The 14,957-nt window shown below is 44.6% G+C and overlaps 1 protein-coding gene and 1 pseudogene across 1 annotated transcript; both read left to right on the forward strand.

Moving 5' to 3' along the window:
- The first annotated feature begins 4,789 nt into the window (after positions 1-4,789).
- On the forward strand, positions 4,790-6,382 carry LOC102176105 (annotated as a pseudogene).
- Positions 6,383-9,628: 3,246 nt separating this feature from the next.
- Positions 9,629-13,133, forward strand: RPL39 (ribosomal protein L39). Its single transcript, XM_005700291.3, has 3 exons — positions 9,629-9,819; positions 11,412-11,515; positions 12,906-13,133. The coding sequence occupies exons 1-3, from the start codon at positions 9,817-9,819 to the stop codon at positions 12,952-12,954; spliced, it is 156 nt and encodes a 51-aa protein (XP_005700348.1). The 5' UTR covers positions 9,629-9,816; the 3' UTR covers positions 12,955-13,133.
- The last annotated feature ends 1,824 nt before the right edge of the window (positions 13,134-14,957 follow it).

Raw genomic sequence — 14,957 nt, forward strand, 5'->3', positions numbered from 1 at the left:
AGGGAGAGGGTGGGATGATTTGGGAGAATGGCATTGAAACATGTATAATATCATATATGAAACGAATCACCAGTCCAGGTCCGATGCATGATACTGAAGGCTTGGGGCTGGTGCACTGGGACGACCCAGAGGGATGGTACAGGGAGGGAGGAGGGAGGAGGGTTCAGGATGGGGAACACATGTATACCTGTGGCGGATTCATGTTGATGTATGGTGAAACCAATACAATATTGTAAATTAATTAACCTCCAATTAAAATAAATAAATTTATATTTAAATAAATAATAAATAAATAAATAAAGACCAGGTTTTTGTTTTGAGTGGATTTTTAAGATGGGAGAAACAACCACGTATTTATCTGTGCATTGATGGGAACAATCCAGGGAAAAGCAGGGACAGAAAGGGAGAAACAGCCAGAGACAGGTTTCTGAATAGGTAACAGGGGTTAGGATCCATTGTAGGAACAGGACAAAGGTAGAGAGGATTGGAGTACAGTGTTGGTAGCTGGCATATGGTAGGTGAGTTGTGGAGTTCTCCTGTAATTGCTGAAGTTTTCTCAATGATTAGGAAGCAAGGCTGTCGCTGAGAGTGAGAAGGGAGGAAGCAGGGCTGAGACAGCCATCCAGGCCAACAGTGGGCAAACTGTGGACCAAGCCTGGTCATTGCCTATTTGTATACAGCCTGCAAGCTAAGAATGGCTTTTGTATTTATGTTATTATTTTTCAGTCACTCAGTCGTGTCCAGTTCTTTGTGACCCCATGGACTGCAGCATGCCAGACATCCCTGTCATTCACCATCTCCCAGAGCTTGCTCAGAAGCATGTCCATTGAGTTGGTGATGCCATCCAACTACCCTTCTCCTGCCTTCAATCTTTCCAAGCATCAGGGTCTTTCCCAATGAAGTCGGCTCTTCACATCAGGTGGCCAAAGTATTGGAACTTCAGCTTCAGTTTCAGTCCTTCCAATGAATATTCAGGACTGATTTCCTTTAGGATTGACTGGTTTGTATTTATAACTAATGGGGAAAAAATAAAGAAAATAATATTTTGTGATATAAAATAATTCTATGAAATTAAAATTTTAGTCTCTGTAACTAAAATTTTGTTGGAACCTGATCACACCCATTAGTTTATGTACAGTAGCTACAGCAGCAGAGTTGACTAGCTGTAAGAAACATCTATGTCACCTGCAAAGCCTAAAATATTTGCTATCAGAAACAGTGTGCCAGCCCCCTGATCAAGGCCCTTTCTGGGACCAGGGGTCACCTGGGAAGCTGTCAGAAATGCAGACTCGGAACCTCTCATCTTGGACTTCCCTGGTGGTACAGTGTGTAAGAATCCGCCCGCCAACGCAGGGGACACCGGTTCAATTTCTGATCTGGGAAGATTCCATATGCAATGGAGCAACTAAGCCTGTGTGCCACAACTACCAAAGCCTGCATGCCTAGAGCCTGTGCTCTGCAACAAGAGAAGACACTGTGATGAAAAGCCTGCACACTGCAACTAGAGAGTAGCCCCCGCTCACTGAAACTAGACAAAGCCCAAGTGCAGAAACGAGGACCCAGCTTAACCAAAAGAAAAAAAAGAGAGAACCTGTCGTCCATGTCCAACAAATTTCCCAGGTGACTCGTGTGCACGCTGAATCTTGAAGAGCACTGCTCTAAGAGGACCAGAGGGTGGCTACACTGGGGGAGTTCAGAGCTGCAGGGCAGCACTGAGAGACCACTGGAAGCCAGAGGTTGTGAACCTCAAGGGAGGCCCGTCGGTCTTCTTCAGCCTCATTCAGCTGCCAGAGGCACAGGCTGTCAAGGAGGTGAACTGGATTTACCAGGGTTACGGTTTCTCCAAGCAAGTACAAAAAAGGGCAGGGTGTGGACCACTGAGTGGCTGATACAATTTAAGTGAAATAAGGAGGGAAGAGGAGACATGGCGGGGCAGTGGAGGGAATAGGGAAAGGGTATAGGTTCAATGGCTGGGTGGTCCTAGTGAGGTGGGAGCATCATCAGTACTGGGGTCCTACAGGAAGTTAGCTGCAAGGAGAGCAGAGAGTGGGATCGTCGTAAGGTTGAAGGCAGGGCAAAGGAACAAGAGGCTACAAGTGGATGCTGAATTCCCCGAAATCATGACAGGAACAGTGCTGGAGAGAGCAGCAGTGAGCCAGGAGTTAAGTCTGCAAGGAATGGTGGGAGAGGCTGGGGGACACTACAATGAAAGAGCGCATGGTTGTGCTGGGACTTGCAGCAGCGGCCCCTGTGGGTCTCCTTGTTTCCACTCTTTTTGAAGCTCTACTCTGAGGAACCCTCTTGGCTAGGCAGAAGTGCTTTAGGGGTTCCTCAAACAAGAAGTGTCCAGGCCAAACACTGAAGCTGTCCACTGCCCTGAGGGGCCTGTTCTGTTTTGTCTGTCTGAGGTCTTTAGTCATTCATTAAGCTTCCCTTGTAGCTCAATTGGTAAAGAATCTGCCTGCAATGCAGGAGACCTGGGTTCAATTCCAGGGTCAGGAAGATTCCCTGGAGAAGGAAATGGCAACCCACTCCAGTATTCTTGCCTGGAGAATCCCATGCACAGAGGAGCCTGGTGGGCTACAGTCCATGGGGTCGCAAGAGTCAGACACAACTTAGCGACTAAACCACCAAACCAAGGTCATTCATTCATCAAATATTTACTGAGCACCTACCATGTGTGAGGCACTATTCTAGGCTTGGGGAAGACAGCAGTGAACAAAATATATAATCTATGACCTCATGAAATCTACTTTCTAGGGAGGGAGTTAGGCAATAAAGAAAGAAAAAAAGGACTTCCCTGGTGGTCCGGTGGCTAAGACTCCATGCTCCCAATGCAGGGCACTCGGTTTCGATCCCTGATCCGGGAACTAGATCCCACATGCCGCAATTAAGATCTCGAATGCTGCAACAAAAAGAATCCACGTGCTTAGTCAACTAAGACCCAGTGCATCCAAATAAATAAAAATAATAAATATTAAAAATATTCATTTGGCTGCATTGGGTCTTAGTTGTGGCACGTGGGCATGCAGGGCTAATCTGCTCTGCACCATATGGGATCCTAGTTCCCCAACCAGGGATTGAACCCACATCCCCTGCATGGGAAGGTGGATTCTTAACCACTTAACCACCAGGGAAGTCCCAAATAATAAATATTAAAAAAAAAAAAAGACTCCTCGAGTCCAATGCAGGGGACCGAGTTACATTTCATCTATAGTTTTATCTTTGGATCCAAGTAAAAGTATCTTTATGTTGAAATATAACACCCATACAGAAAAGCACACAAACCCAAAGTGTTCAGCTAGATGAATTCTCACAAAGGGAACACACCCATAGAACTAGCACCCAGATCACAAAATAGAATGTGACCAGTGTCTCCTCCCCCAACAAGGACAACCACTATGCTGACTTCTAAAGGCATAGATTAGCCTCGCCCAGTTTTTGTTTTTTGACATAAATGGAATCATACAGTAAGCATGTTTCTGTGTCTGGCTTCCTTTGTTCCACATTAGTGGATGTTTGTGAGATCCACCCATGCCATTGTGGGTAGCTGTAGTTTGTTTATTCTCATTGCTGTATAGGAACGGTTCACAAACATTTTGGTCTTTAGGACCCCTTTACAGTTAAAAATTATTAAGTGGGAAGACCTTTGTTATGGTTGTGGGCTCTCCACCTCTGCCGGATCAGGAAGCTGGGGACACGCCCTCAGATGCCGCGACTGGTCCCTAACTGTAGCCCCTCCGCTACTCATGATAGATTCCTGTGGCCTTTTAAATGATTTAATAACGATAAAAGTGGATCCAAAGTGACTTCTCTACTGAAGCAGAAGATTCTTATTATCTTCCATTAACTCAATTTAGTCTTCGGGAACGGGCAGAATGAGTGAAGTACAGAAAACTGAAGAGAAGAAAACCTCACTTTGGAAGTTACTCCATGACTATTCTTAAACCCTGCCTTTCTACTTGTTTTAATTTTGCTGTAAATTTATAAATAGTGAGGACCAAAGAAATAGAAAAAACATTTGGGAGCTTTATACCAAGAAATTTGCCTAGAAAGCTGCTATTCTTGGAGGGAAAAGCATATCAAGTTCCTCTCTTTTTTCTTTTTAACAAGGTTTCTTATGTCCTTAGATTTTGAAGGATAGGACATATAAACTCATACCTGCAGACTATTTTTACAGCTGTGTAAGAATAATGAGATTTGTAAATTAAGGGCTTTGTAATGTAGATGTTTTGCTACTAGAGTTGACTACTCAGAAAATCTTTTATAGCTCTTCAATATTTTATTTTTGATCTATCACTTCAATGACATTATTTGACCAAACAGAAGTCATTCTGTCTTCTTAAGCTATGACCTTGTGAACAGTATCTGCATTCACTGTGCAAATGTCCATGTATTATCTATGTAAGCAACATCGTAGTGTCATCACTCAAGGAAGTTGAATGAGGTGAACATTGATATACCTCTTTCCCCTTCCCCCATTTTTTAAATGTAACAAATACTTTTTATGTTCCCCTTTCCTTTCCCCTTTCCCCTTCCCCTTTGGGAAACATGTCAGGAACTAGATAGTTTAAGACGAGCAATTGAGGGGACTGTGAGATTGATCCACAAAGAGCCTGGCTTCTTTGTGCTTCATCGTAAGGCATTCTGCTGGCCAGCCTAATTAAGTACCCTTTTAACAAGAGAACCTCATGAAAATCCAGCTGGCAACTCAAGAAGTTCAGGAAGCAGGACCACAGAGGTTATACTCTGGGATCCTGGTCATGAGCTTGGATGCCTCATCTTGTTGAAAAGAGACACTGGACCTAAATGGTGCAGCATGACTTTGTTCCTGCTTGGCTAAATTTCTTAACGCCACAGTCAGCTAAGTCACCTACAGTGACTTTTGAAAAACACGGAGAGCACCTACCCCAAGGAAATGGTAGATTTGGAGTAAGCCATTGTAGACATAATTCCTCTGATAGCTTTTTCAACAATGGATCTCTTCGAACGACAGGAGGTTCTTGGCACCAGCCCTCCCTGTTCCGCCATGATTCTGTGGACTCTGGTGTCTCTAAGGGAGCATATGCTGGAATCATAGGGAACCTATCTGGTTGGCATGGCTCTTCACGAGGTCGTGATGGCATGAGCCAGCATAGCAGGGGTGGCACAGGAAACCACTGCCACTGGAATGGCAGCTTCCACTCCCAGAAAGGCTGTGCCTTTCAGGAAAAGCCACCTGCAGATATTAGGGAAGAGAAGAAAGAAGGTGGAAAAGTTGCAGTTTGAAGAGGAAGACTTTCCTTCTTTGAATCCAGAAGCTGGCAAACAGAATCAGCCATGCAGACCTATTGGGACCCCTTCTGGAGTGTGGGAAAACCCACCTAGTGCCAAGCAGCCCTCCAAAATGCTAGTCATCAAAAAACTTTCCAGAGAGGATCCTGCTGCTGCCTTCTCTCCTGCATTCACCTCACCAGGATCTCACCATGCAAATGGAAACAAATCGTCAACCATGGTTCCAAGTGTCTATAAGAACCTGGTTCCTAAGCCTGTACCACCTCCATCCAAGGCTAGTGCATGGAAAGCTAACAGAATGGAACACAAATCAGGATCCCTTTCCTCTAGCTGAAAGTCTGTTTTTACCAGTCCAATCTCTGTTACCAAACCAGTAGTACTGGCTGGTGGTGTAGTTTTAGCCTCTCCCAAAGAGAGCCCCGCCAGCACCACTCCTCTGATTGAGATCAGCGCCTCTCGTCTGACCAAGCTGACCCACAGAACTACTGACAGGAAGAGCGACTTCCTGAAGACTCTGAAGGATGACCGGAATGGGGACTTCTCAGAGAGCAGAGAGGGTAAGAAGTTGGAAGATTTGGAGGACAACAGCACACCTGAACCAAAGGAAAATGAGAGGAAGGCTGTCATCAGAATGGTCTCGCTTTCCCTGGAGAAGGAAATGGCAACCCACTCCAGTATTCTTGCCTGGACAATCCCATGGACAGAGGAGCCTGGTGGGCTGCAGTCCACAGGGTCACAAAGAGTCGGACACGACTGAGTGACTTCACTTCACTTCACTTCACTTCACTTCACTTCACTTCACTTCCCTGTAGAAGAGGAAGGGAAGGCCCCCTCTCACTCTTTGGAAGCAGAGCACAGGTTACTGAAAGCAATGGGATGGCAGTAGTATCCTGAAAATGATGAGAATTGCCTTCCCTTCACAGAGGATGAGCTCAGAGAGTTCCACATGAAGACAGAGCAGCTGAGAAGAAATGGCTTTGGAAAGAATGGCTTCTTGCAGGGTCGAAGTTCCAGCCTATTCTCCCCTAAGAGAAGCATTTGCAGAGCAGAGTTTAAGGACTCGGCCAAGGAGACAAGTAGCAGTGAGACATCTGATGACAATGCCTGAAAATAGGCATATAAGTGCTCACAGTTAAATCTGACCCAGTAAACTCAGCTTGTGTGTTTAGGGATTACACAGAAGAAATCGTTCTTTTCCTTTTCTATGTTATTGTTGAATACTTCATGCACAAGGGAAATAATCATATCCCAAAGAGAGAGTGAGCAATTGGCTTGTTCAGCTTTTGTTGTTGTTCTTCCCTGTTATCTGCTTAATAGAGAGAACTCTGTGTGGTGGGAAGAACTTTAAAAACACACACACACATACACAAAGCATATATGGGGCAATGCACAGGTGGGAGCTGGCAGTCCTGAGTGAGGAGGAAACACTGGTTTGCAGCAACAGCTTCTACTACCAGCCCTTGGGGCACTCACCCCATTGCTCAAGCAATCACTGTCAATGACAAAGTGACTATTGAAGTTATAATTGTATTAAATTAATGCTAACAATTTGGATATTTTATTTTATTTCTGGCTGCTCGGGTCACGTTAGCCCTTAACCAAGCATATGTGGTTTTCTTCCCTTTCTGGGTACAGCTGTAAAATATTTGGATATAGGAAATATTGTGTTATTCTTGCAGCCTTGATATTCAGGGTGGATTGTAAAATATAAATTTTTGTGAGATTTCAAAGATTAAGATTATTTTGATAACATTATTTACAGATTTAAAAGATGTAGTTATCACAAGTCTGTTGAGGGGGAAAACTACTGCATAAAATAACTAACTTGGAATAAATAATTTGCATCAGTTTGGATTGTCTTGTGTAAGAAGTATATTTACTTTAAAATTAGATGAGTGGATTTAGAGGTCTGAGGAAAATCTGAATTCAGACACACCCATTTCTCCTTTTAGCAGATACATTTTTGATGCAGAAAAACATGTGCAATAAACTACCAGTAATAAAACCAGAAAAAAAAATTATTAAGGACTCCAAAGGGCCTTTAGGGTTTCCCTGGTGACTCAGATGGTAAAGAATCCGCCTGCCAATTCAGGAGACCCAGGTTTGATACCTGGATGGGGAAGATCCCCTGGAGAAGGAAATGACAACCCACTCCAGTATTCTTGCCTGGAGAATTCCATGTACAGAGGAGCCTAGTGGGCTAGAGTCCATGGGGTCGCAAAGAATCAGACATGACTGAGCAACTAACACTTTCACAAAGGGCCTTCGTGCGGATTATTTCTATCAACTGAACTGAACTGAACTGAACTGAACCGAACCGAGTCTCTGAAACCCCACAGTACACCTGTGAGAGGACAAGAGTAAAAGAAGCAGATGACTTCTTTGTATTATTATAAAAATACTTTGATCCTGCAGGCCCTTTGAAAGGGGTCTTGAGGATCTCCCAGAGTTCCCTGGATCACACTTTGAAAACTGCTGTTGTACAATAGCCCTGTAAATATACCACACTTTACATGTTCAGTTGAAGATAGACAGTTTCCTGTTTGGGGTTGTTAGAAATAATTTTGCTATAAACAATTTAGTACATGCCTTTTTTCAAATTAAAAAATATATATATTTACTTTTTAAAGCCACACCCTATGACACGTGGAACCTTAGTTCCCTGACCAGGGATGGAACCTGTGCCCCCTGCATTGGGAGCACAGAGTCTTAACCACTGGACCACCAGGAAAGTCCCAGTACATACTTTTTGATGCATATTTGTTCACCTTTCTGTTGGAGAAACATCTAGGAAAGGAAATGTAGGGCCATATAGAATGTAAGTGGAACCATGGAAAATATTTACATGATTAAAAAACAAAATTAAATTTACAAAAACAAATTCTCTCTTCATCCATCTTTTTTCCCTCCTAACTTGGGAAACGACTGTTGTCCTTTTCAAGGCAAATTTCTTTCCTGATGCTCTTCAGCCTGCCCACTGTGTCCGCTGAGACCCCCACACTATTAAACCTGGGTTTCCCTGCATCTTTAATGTCTCTCCTTCCTGCCTTTCTCTCCACGATCTACCAGAAACCACCAACTCCTTTTTATTTTTTGGCCGCACTGTGCAGCATGGGGGATCCCAGTTCCCCAACCAGGGATTGAACCCATGTGCCCTGCATTGGAAGCGCAGAGTCTTTACCACCGGACTTCCAAGGAAGAAGTCCAAGAGAGAATTTAAAGCCATGATATTGGGTGAGGTCACCAAAGGAGAGAGTGTATATAGGAAAGAGAAGAAGTCCAAATCTGAACCTCAGGGCTCTACAATGTTTAAAAAAAGAGAGAGAGATAAGGAAGTGAGATAAGGAAGAATCAGCAAAAGAAACTCAGAAAGGGTGACATGCAAGGTAGAAGGAAAACCAGGCAGAACAAGTGCCCTATGAAGCTGTAAGAATTAAAAGAATGATTTATATAAGCTCTTAGCAGTGTCAGTCACACTCTAAACCTGAGGAAATGGTAGCTATGATGATGATGATGACAATTAAAATTCATCTATTAAAGGCTTATCTGTTGCTCCTTCTGGCCACCAAAAATAAAATACTGGCTCTTAAATAAATAATAAAAATCCAAGGTAAGAAGCCTGAGGTCTCACTTGAATCAAATGTAAGTTTGGATGAGGGTCTGAACTTAAACACTAAGTGGGATTAAAGTAACTAAACTTCTGCTGTTAAAAATCCTTACCTAAATCTATTACTGTAAAAATGCTTGAAGTGATTGAAAAGATAGAGGTCTTTGTTTTTAAATGTGGAGAAGAAAAAGAAGCGACTGCCAAGAAAGAACTGTTGTTTAGTCGCTAACACGACTCCGTGCGACCCCAGGGACCTTAGTCTGCCAGGCTCCTCTGTCCATGGGATTTTCCAGGCAAGAATACTGGAGTGGTTTGTCATTTGATTCTCCAAGGGATCTTCCCCACGCAGGGATCCAACCCTCATCTCCTGTATTGGCAGGCGTGTTCTTTGCGATTTAACCACCAGGGTAGCCCCGCAGAGAAGCAGGTGTGGGTGCAAATCCCACTGGCCCTCCTTGGTTGGGCGTTCCCCGCCCCCGCCCCCGCCCCCGCCCCCGCCCCGCCCCTTCGCGTGCTCCCTCCCTAGCCGAGGACCGAAGTCCCTTGCGCTGGAACATGACGTCTCCCCCGCCCTCTTTGGAGATAGCCCCGCCCCCTTGCTCCTCCCGCCTTCGGAAGGGTTTCTGCCTTGGCATTTATCATGGACCGTCTGCCTCACCCATGACACAAGGTGCCCCTGGCACACTAACAGGCTCCAGAGGAACCCAGTTACGTAACTGAAGCAAACCAAATTCCATTTCACACGAACAAGCGCTCTTTCCCACGGTCTAACGGGAGCGTGGGCAGAGAGGGACCGCCAGAGGGCGTTGGTTGGCGCACAGTGTGACCTTCCCAAGCCCCGCCCCCAGCGGCGCCTTCTAAACACGTCCTTCCGCTCACTTCCTCCTCTTTTCTCTTCTCCGCCATCCTATGTGTGGTTGAGTTCTCTCCTCACCATGGTAAGTCCATCCGTTACCATCGGTTCTGGGGTGGCTTTCCGAGACCTGAGATCTCTGCCAGCTCCCCAGCGCCGCGGGCTGCGTCGAGGTGCGGGATCCTTTTTAAGGCCTTTTCCAGAGGAGATGGGAGTTTGGTCTCGGCTCCAGCCCGAGGGCCTGGCGGGAAGCGAGCGAGCTAGCGCCTAGGGAAGGGCGGGCTGTGCCTGCCCCGCAAGGTCCGAGAGGGCTCTCTCTGTTGCAGGCCGTTACTCAGGCGGGCGGGGATTCCCGTTTTTCCCAGAGCGAACTGTGTTTCTGGGGCAAGACGTCGAGTGGGCATCCCAGAAACTGGGCCGACTTCGGGATGTTGTCAGTGACACGCGGGATGTTTCGGTCATCGAAAAGGGAATGTGGACTGCTGGTTTTCGAAGACTTATTAACTTGGGGGCCAGAATCCTTCCACTTGATGAGATTATAGGATTTTTTAGCCCTTTGTTCGGGAACTTGAACGTTACCCCGTTTAAACTTGAGGGACAAGGGGTGATGTAGCGTGAATCTGTGTGTCATTCGGGCGTTCTTCGTAAAATGCTAGCTGCGTGCGGATTTTTCCTGTGGGAAAAACTGGGTTTTTCCTCTGATAGTACCCTGGAAAATTTTAACTGTGTATATGCTTTTAGATGTGGAGAGGATCGGTATCTGGTGTTATACGGTTTTATTAGCAGAAATTTACAGTTGCTGCTATGAGGTGGGAGAGAGGAGTGTACTCTTTTCCTTTGTAATAACTCCTGTTATGCAAGGGTGTGTTGAGCCACATCGGTCAGACTTTAAACCAGCACTCAGGCCATTTCTCTGAACTCTACTGCACACCGGGGAGGGAGGTGTTTGGGTTTGGATTAGGTGACCCATGGAGAAGGAAATGGCAACCCACTCCAGTATCCTTGCCTGGAAAATCTCATGGACAGAGGAGCCTGGTGGGCTGCAGTCCATGGGGTCGCAAAGAGTCGGACACGACTGAGCGACTAACACTAACTAGATGACCCAAGTTCTTTATGAAAGCCAAAAAACAGCGGGAACTTGGGAAAGTGACATTTTAAGTAGAGTTAGATTTAATACCAAGATGGTCGGTGAGCTGGAACAGGTCTGCCAAATGTCAAGGACTTTGTGTAAGGTGTTTTTTTCTCTTTTTTGAATGCACCGCATGGCTTGCAGGAATCTTAGTTCCCGACCGGGGATCGAAGGTGGCCCCCTGCAGTGTAAACACAGATTCCCTAACCACTGGCCCGCCAGGGCATTCCCAGTAACCTGGTGTACAAAACAGTGCACTGAAGCTGGTTGACTTGCAAGTTGTTAGTGGAAACCATGTGCTCTAGTCCCAGTCTTCAGTGATTGTGGTCCTTTCAGTCCTAGGGTGACAGCAGGGAAGACTGGATCACACCCTAGCCTTGTATCTGCCTTGGGGGAAGTGAGGAACAAAGCAAGGGGCAGTGATGGGTTTAGCATTGAGAAGGTTTTGGGCATATGTTAAGCATTTGAGTATTTGTTGGATTTAGAGAGTTCCCAACTTTTGAATAAGTTCTGGTATTGCTGTTAAATTGATTGCGTTTCCTTCCCAGTCTTCTCACAAGACTTTCAGGATCAAGCGATTCCTGGCCAAGAAACAAAAGCAGAATCGTCCCATTCCTCAATGGATTCGAATGAAAACTGGCAATAAAATCAGGTAAGGACACACTCCCCCACCCATGTGTTTTGTTAAATTTAGGATTACTTTGGGTGCACAGTTGAAAGTTATATGCAGTTTAATTAATTAATCTTGTGCCACCATTCTGAAATTTTTTTTTATTTCCTGGTTGCTTTCCCTCTGAGCCAGAACATAAGGTGGCTCTCTCATTACACATCCCAGTGGGAAGACCAGAAACTGTTTATGTTTTCTGAAGATTGAAAGACTTGCTTTCCCCTGAAGAATTGAGCTGATGGTTTTAGGAGAAAGACATTACTAGAATTTCTGCAAAGGACCTCTGAGGTCATTTAGGTTAACTCTAGACAAAGCTGGATCTAAGACTCTCCTGCATGCCTTTCAACCAAAGTATTTTCAGAGCATTTTTAAGCTGACACTGTAGGTTGGGCCTAGCAAGTGAGTCCTTGCCAAGATAAACACTGAAGCTCAGGAGTGCAAGATTGTGAAGCTAGTGTAGAAGTCTGATTTGGTTGTATGGCAAATAGAAGTGGGATTAGTTTGCTGATGTGAAGACCAAGGTTGAGATGTGAATTGTCAGGGCTAAAATGAAGGCCCATTTCCTTAGTTCATTTAGCCAGTTAGACATGTGGAAATCGCAACCCACTGTAGCTTTATAGGCCAATTAATTGCACCCTTTGGTTTATTGTATCCCATCCGTGATGGTAGGACCTGCGTTTGTAGTTGTGAGAAATGAAAGAAATGTATGTAAAGCTCAGTGCATAGCTCAGTAGAGGGTACCTGCAATTATCAGATGCTGGTCTTTTGCTCTGTGGTCTAACTTAAAATGCAGTGAAAGCAGGTTGCAATTACAGTGCTTTCTTTTGTGGAAGTACTGACATTATCCTGCTGACAGAAAATCTGTTGATTGTTTTTTGATTTTGCCATTTATGGGGGTAAAATCATGACAGATTGACATGAACAGTGGATGGCCTTTGAAGTGACTGAGGATATTAATGTATTAACATTATGCAAGAGCTTTTATGTACATGTAAGCCATTATGTAGAATGACTGGTTTGATCTAGTTTAGTAGTTGGAGTTATATATCTCCGTCTGGGTCTGCTCCAGGTCTGTTGAATCAAAAGTAAGTGAGCTTCTCTACTACTTACTTCCAGTAAAGAACGAGTGTGTTTTCCTTAGCCTGGAGTCATTTTGAGAGGTAAAAAATTGATTTGACTAGTTCTTTAACACATCTAGCAAATCATTTTTTACTCTCCAAAAAGAACTCCAAACTTGCTAAAGAAGGGAAAATGGAACCCTTTGCTTTCAAAGATTTTTTTTTTTACGGTACTTTTAAGGCGAAGTTTATGGTGAGTAAGAGCAACTAATTTGAGGTCAGACTGCCTTTGTAACTTGGTATTTCCTTCTGTGTAGGTACAACTCCAAGAGAAGACATTGGAGAAGAACCAAGCTGGGTCTATAAGAAGCAAGCTGGGTCTATAAGAAGTGGTCTTAACATGTGTGCCACACATGTTAAGACCACTTTTTTAAGCAGCCAAATCACAGTGAGAACATCACTACTGTAATGCTTGGCTCCTGATGTATCTTATTTCCTAACTATCAGTCTGAGACTCAGTAATAAATATGAAACGTTGGAACTGTTGTATTATATGGTTTGTGATGACGTACTGAATAAATACTCCTGTCAGTTAGGACACGGGGCTGTCCAGTGATAGAAATGTTCTCTAGCTACCGAGTACTTAGAAGTACAGCTAGTAAATTAGGAACTGGCTTTTTAAAATTTTGTTGTCTTATTGTTCCCTATAACTAGCAGCTCTTAACACCTACTGTAATAGGAAGTACACGTATGTGTCATCCTTGTACCTGAAGGCAGCACTTTTTAAAAATAAGCTGTGGGGGGAGGGATGCTTGCCACAAGACATGCAGGATCTTAGTTACCCTACCAGGGGTTGAACCCACTTGGCTGCCAGGAAAGTCCCATAAAAAGCATGTTTATATGCTGTTCTATGGTGTGAACCAGGGTTTGGCAAAGTGGTCTCCCGCCTGTTTTTGTACGGTCTGTGTACTAAAGTTATGCATTTTTAAATGGTTGAAAAAATCAAGTATTTTTGACATTTAATAAATTCAAGTTTACCTACCAGGCATTATTCCTAGGTACTTGGGATTAACCAATGGATGGATAGACAAATGTATGTTAGGCTAGTAATAGGCCAATACACAGGCCATAGCTAATGTCTGGGAAAGATGCATGCTCAATTACTCAGTCATGTCTGACTCTTTGGACCACAGGTGCCTCTGTCTATGGGATTTTGCAGGCAAGATTAATAGACAGGGTTGCCATTTCCCACTCCGGGGGATCTTCCCCACCAAAGGATCAAATCTCCTGCATTGGCAGGCAGATTCTTTAATCACTGGAGGGAGCTAAAATGCCCTAGTTACCTGTGGAGTTAGGTTGGAACTGCAGCAGGGCAAGGGGGATCCTGTTTAGTGTTATCTGCCTACCCAGTTTGTACACCTCCTGTGCTGGAGCAAGCGAAGAAAGCAAGTGACAGGAGCTGTCAGTGCAGCAAGTGGGGGTAGTGGCCATGCATAGCCAAGAGGTCCCTGACTTGTAACCACACTAGGAGACACATGACCACAAGGACCACTGTACTCACCAGAAGTTTTAGAGTGGCTGCCAAATAACCAGCCTAGGAACGTGGGCGCTACCAACAGATCTTGGAAGCACATTTTCTAGTTTACGAATCCCAGATTTCAAATATTTCTTCTTAGTGCATCAATCTTTGCTTTATATTCAAAGACAGCTGTCACTGTGTGAACAGCAAGGCAGAGGGACTTGATAACAATTGACAGTCATGTGATGGAAATTACTAACCATTTGGGCTTCTCTGGTGGCTCAGAGGTTAAAGCACCTCCCTGCAATGCAGGAGACCTGGGTTGAGAAGATCCCTGGAGAAGGAAATGGCAACCCATTCCAGTATTCTTGCCTGGAGAATCCCATGAAGGGAGGAGTCTGGTAGGCTACAGTCCACGGGGTTGCAACTGAGCTACTTCACTTCCACTTTGGAGTCCTAGGGATACCTCAGCCTTATCATTCAGAGTAGGTGGGAATTCTTGAGCCCAGGGAATTTATGAAAAAGCTAAGGTCACATGGCAGAGGGAACTTTCTCTACAGACCTTAAAAAGGAGGGTTAAAATTGAAAGAGAAAATGATAGACATTTTGGGTGGGTTAGTTGGCCATGTAAAAGGGGTTTGTTTCTTTTGAGCCTGGGGTTGGACAGGTCCTGGATCCAGTGGCTCCACACCCCACCTTGTTTAGTCGGTAAGTCATACTGGACTCTGCGACCCCATGGACTGCAGTGCCAGGCTCCCAGTATTTGTTTGCTCCATGGACTAAATCCCTTACTTCCTGACGGGAGGAATAGCTTTGAGACGTGTAGGGCTTAACATTTATCTTTAAGAGG

Source organism: Capra hircus, assembly GCF_001704415.2.
Source record: "Capra hircus breed San Clemente chromosome X unlocalized genomic scaffold, ASM170441v1, whole genome shotgun sequence".
In the NCBI taxonomy this organism is placed as follows: Eukaryota; Metazoa; Chordata; class Mammalia; order Artiodactyla; family Bovidae; genus Capra; species Capra hircus.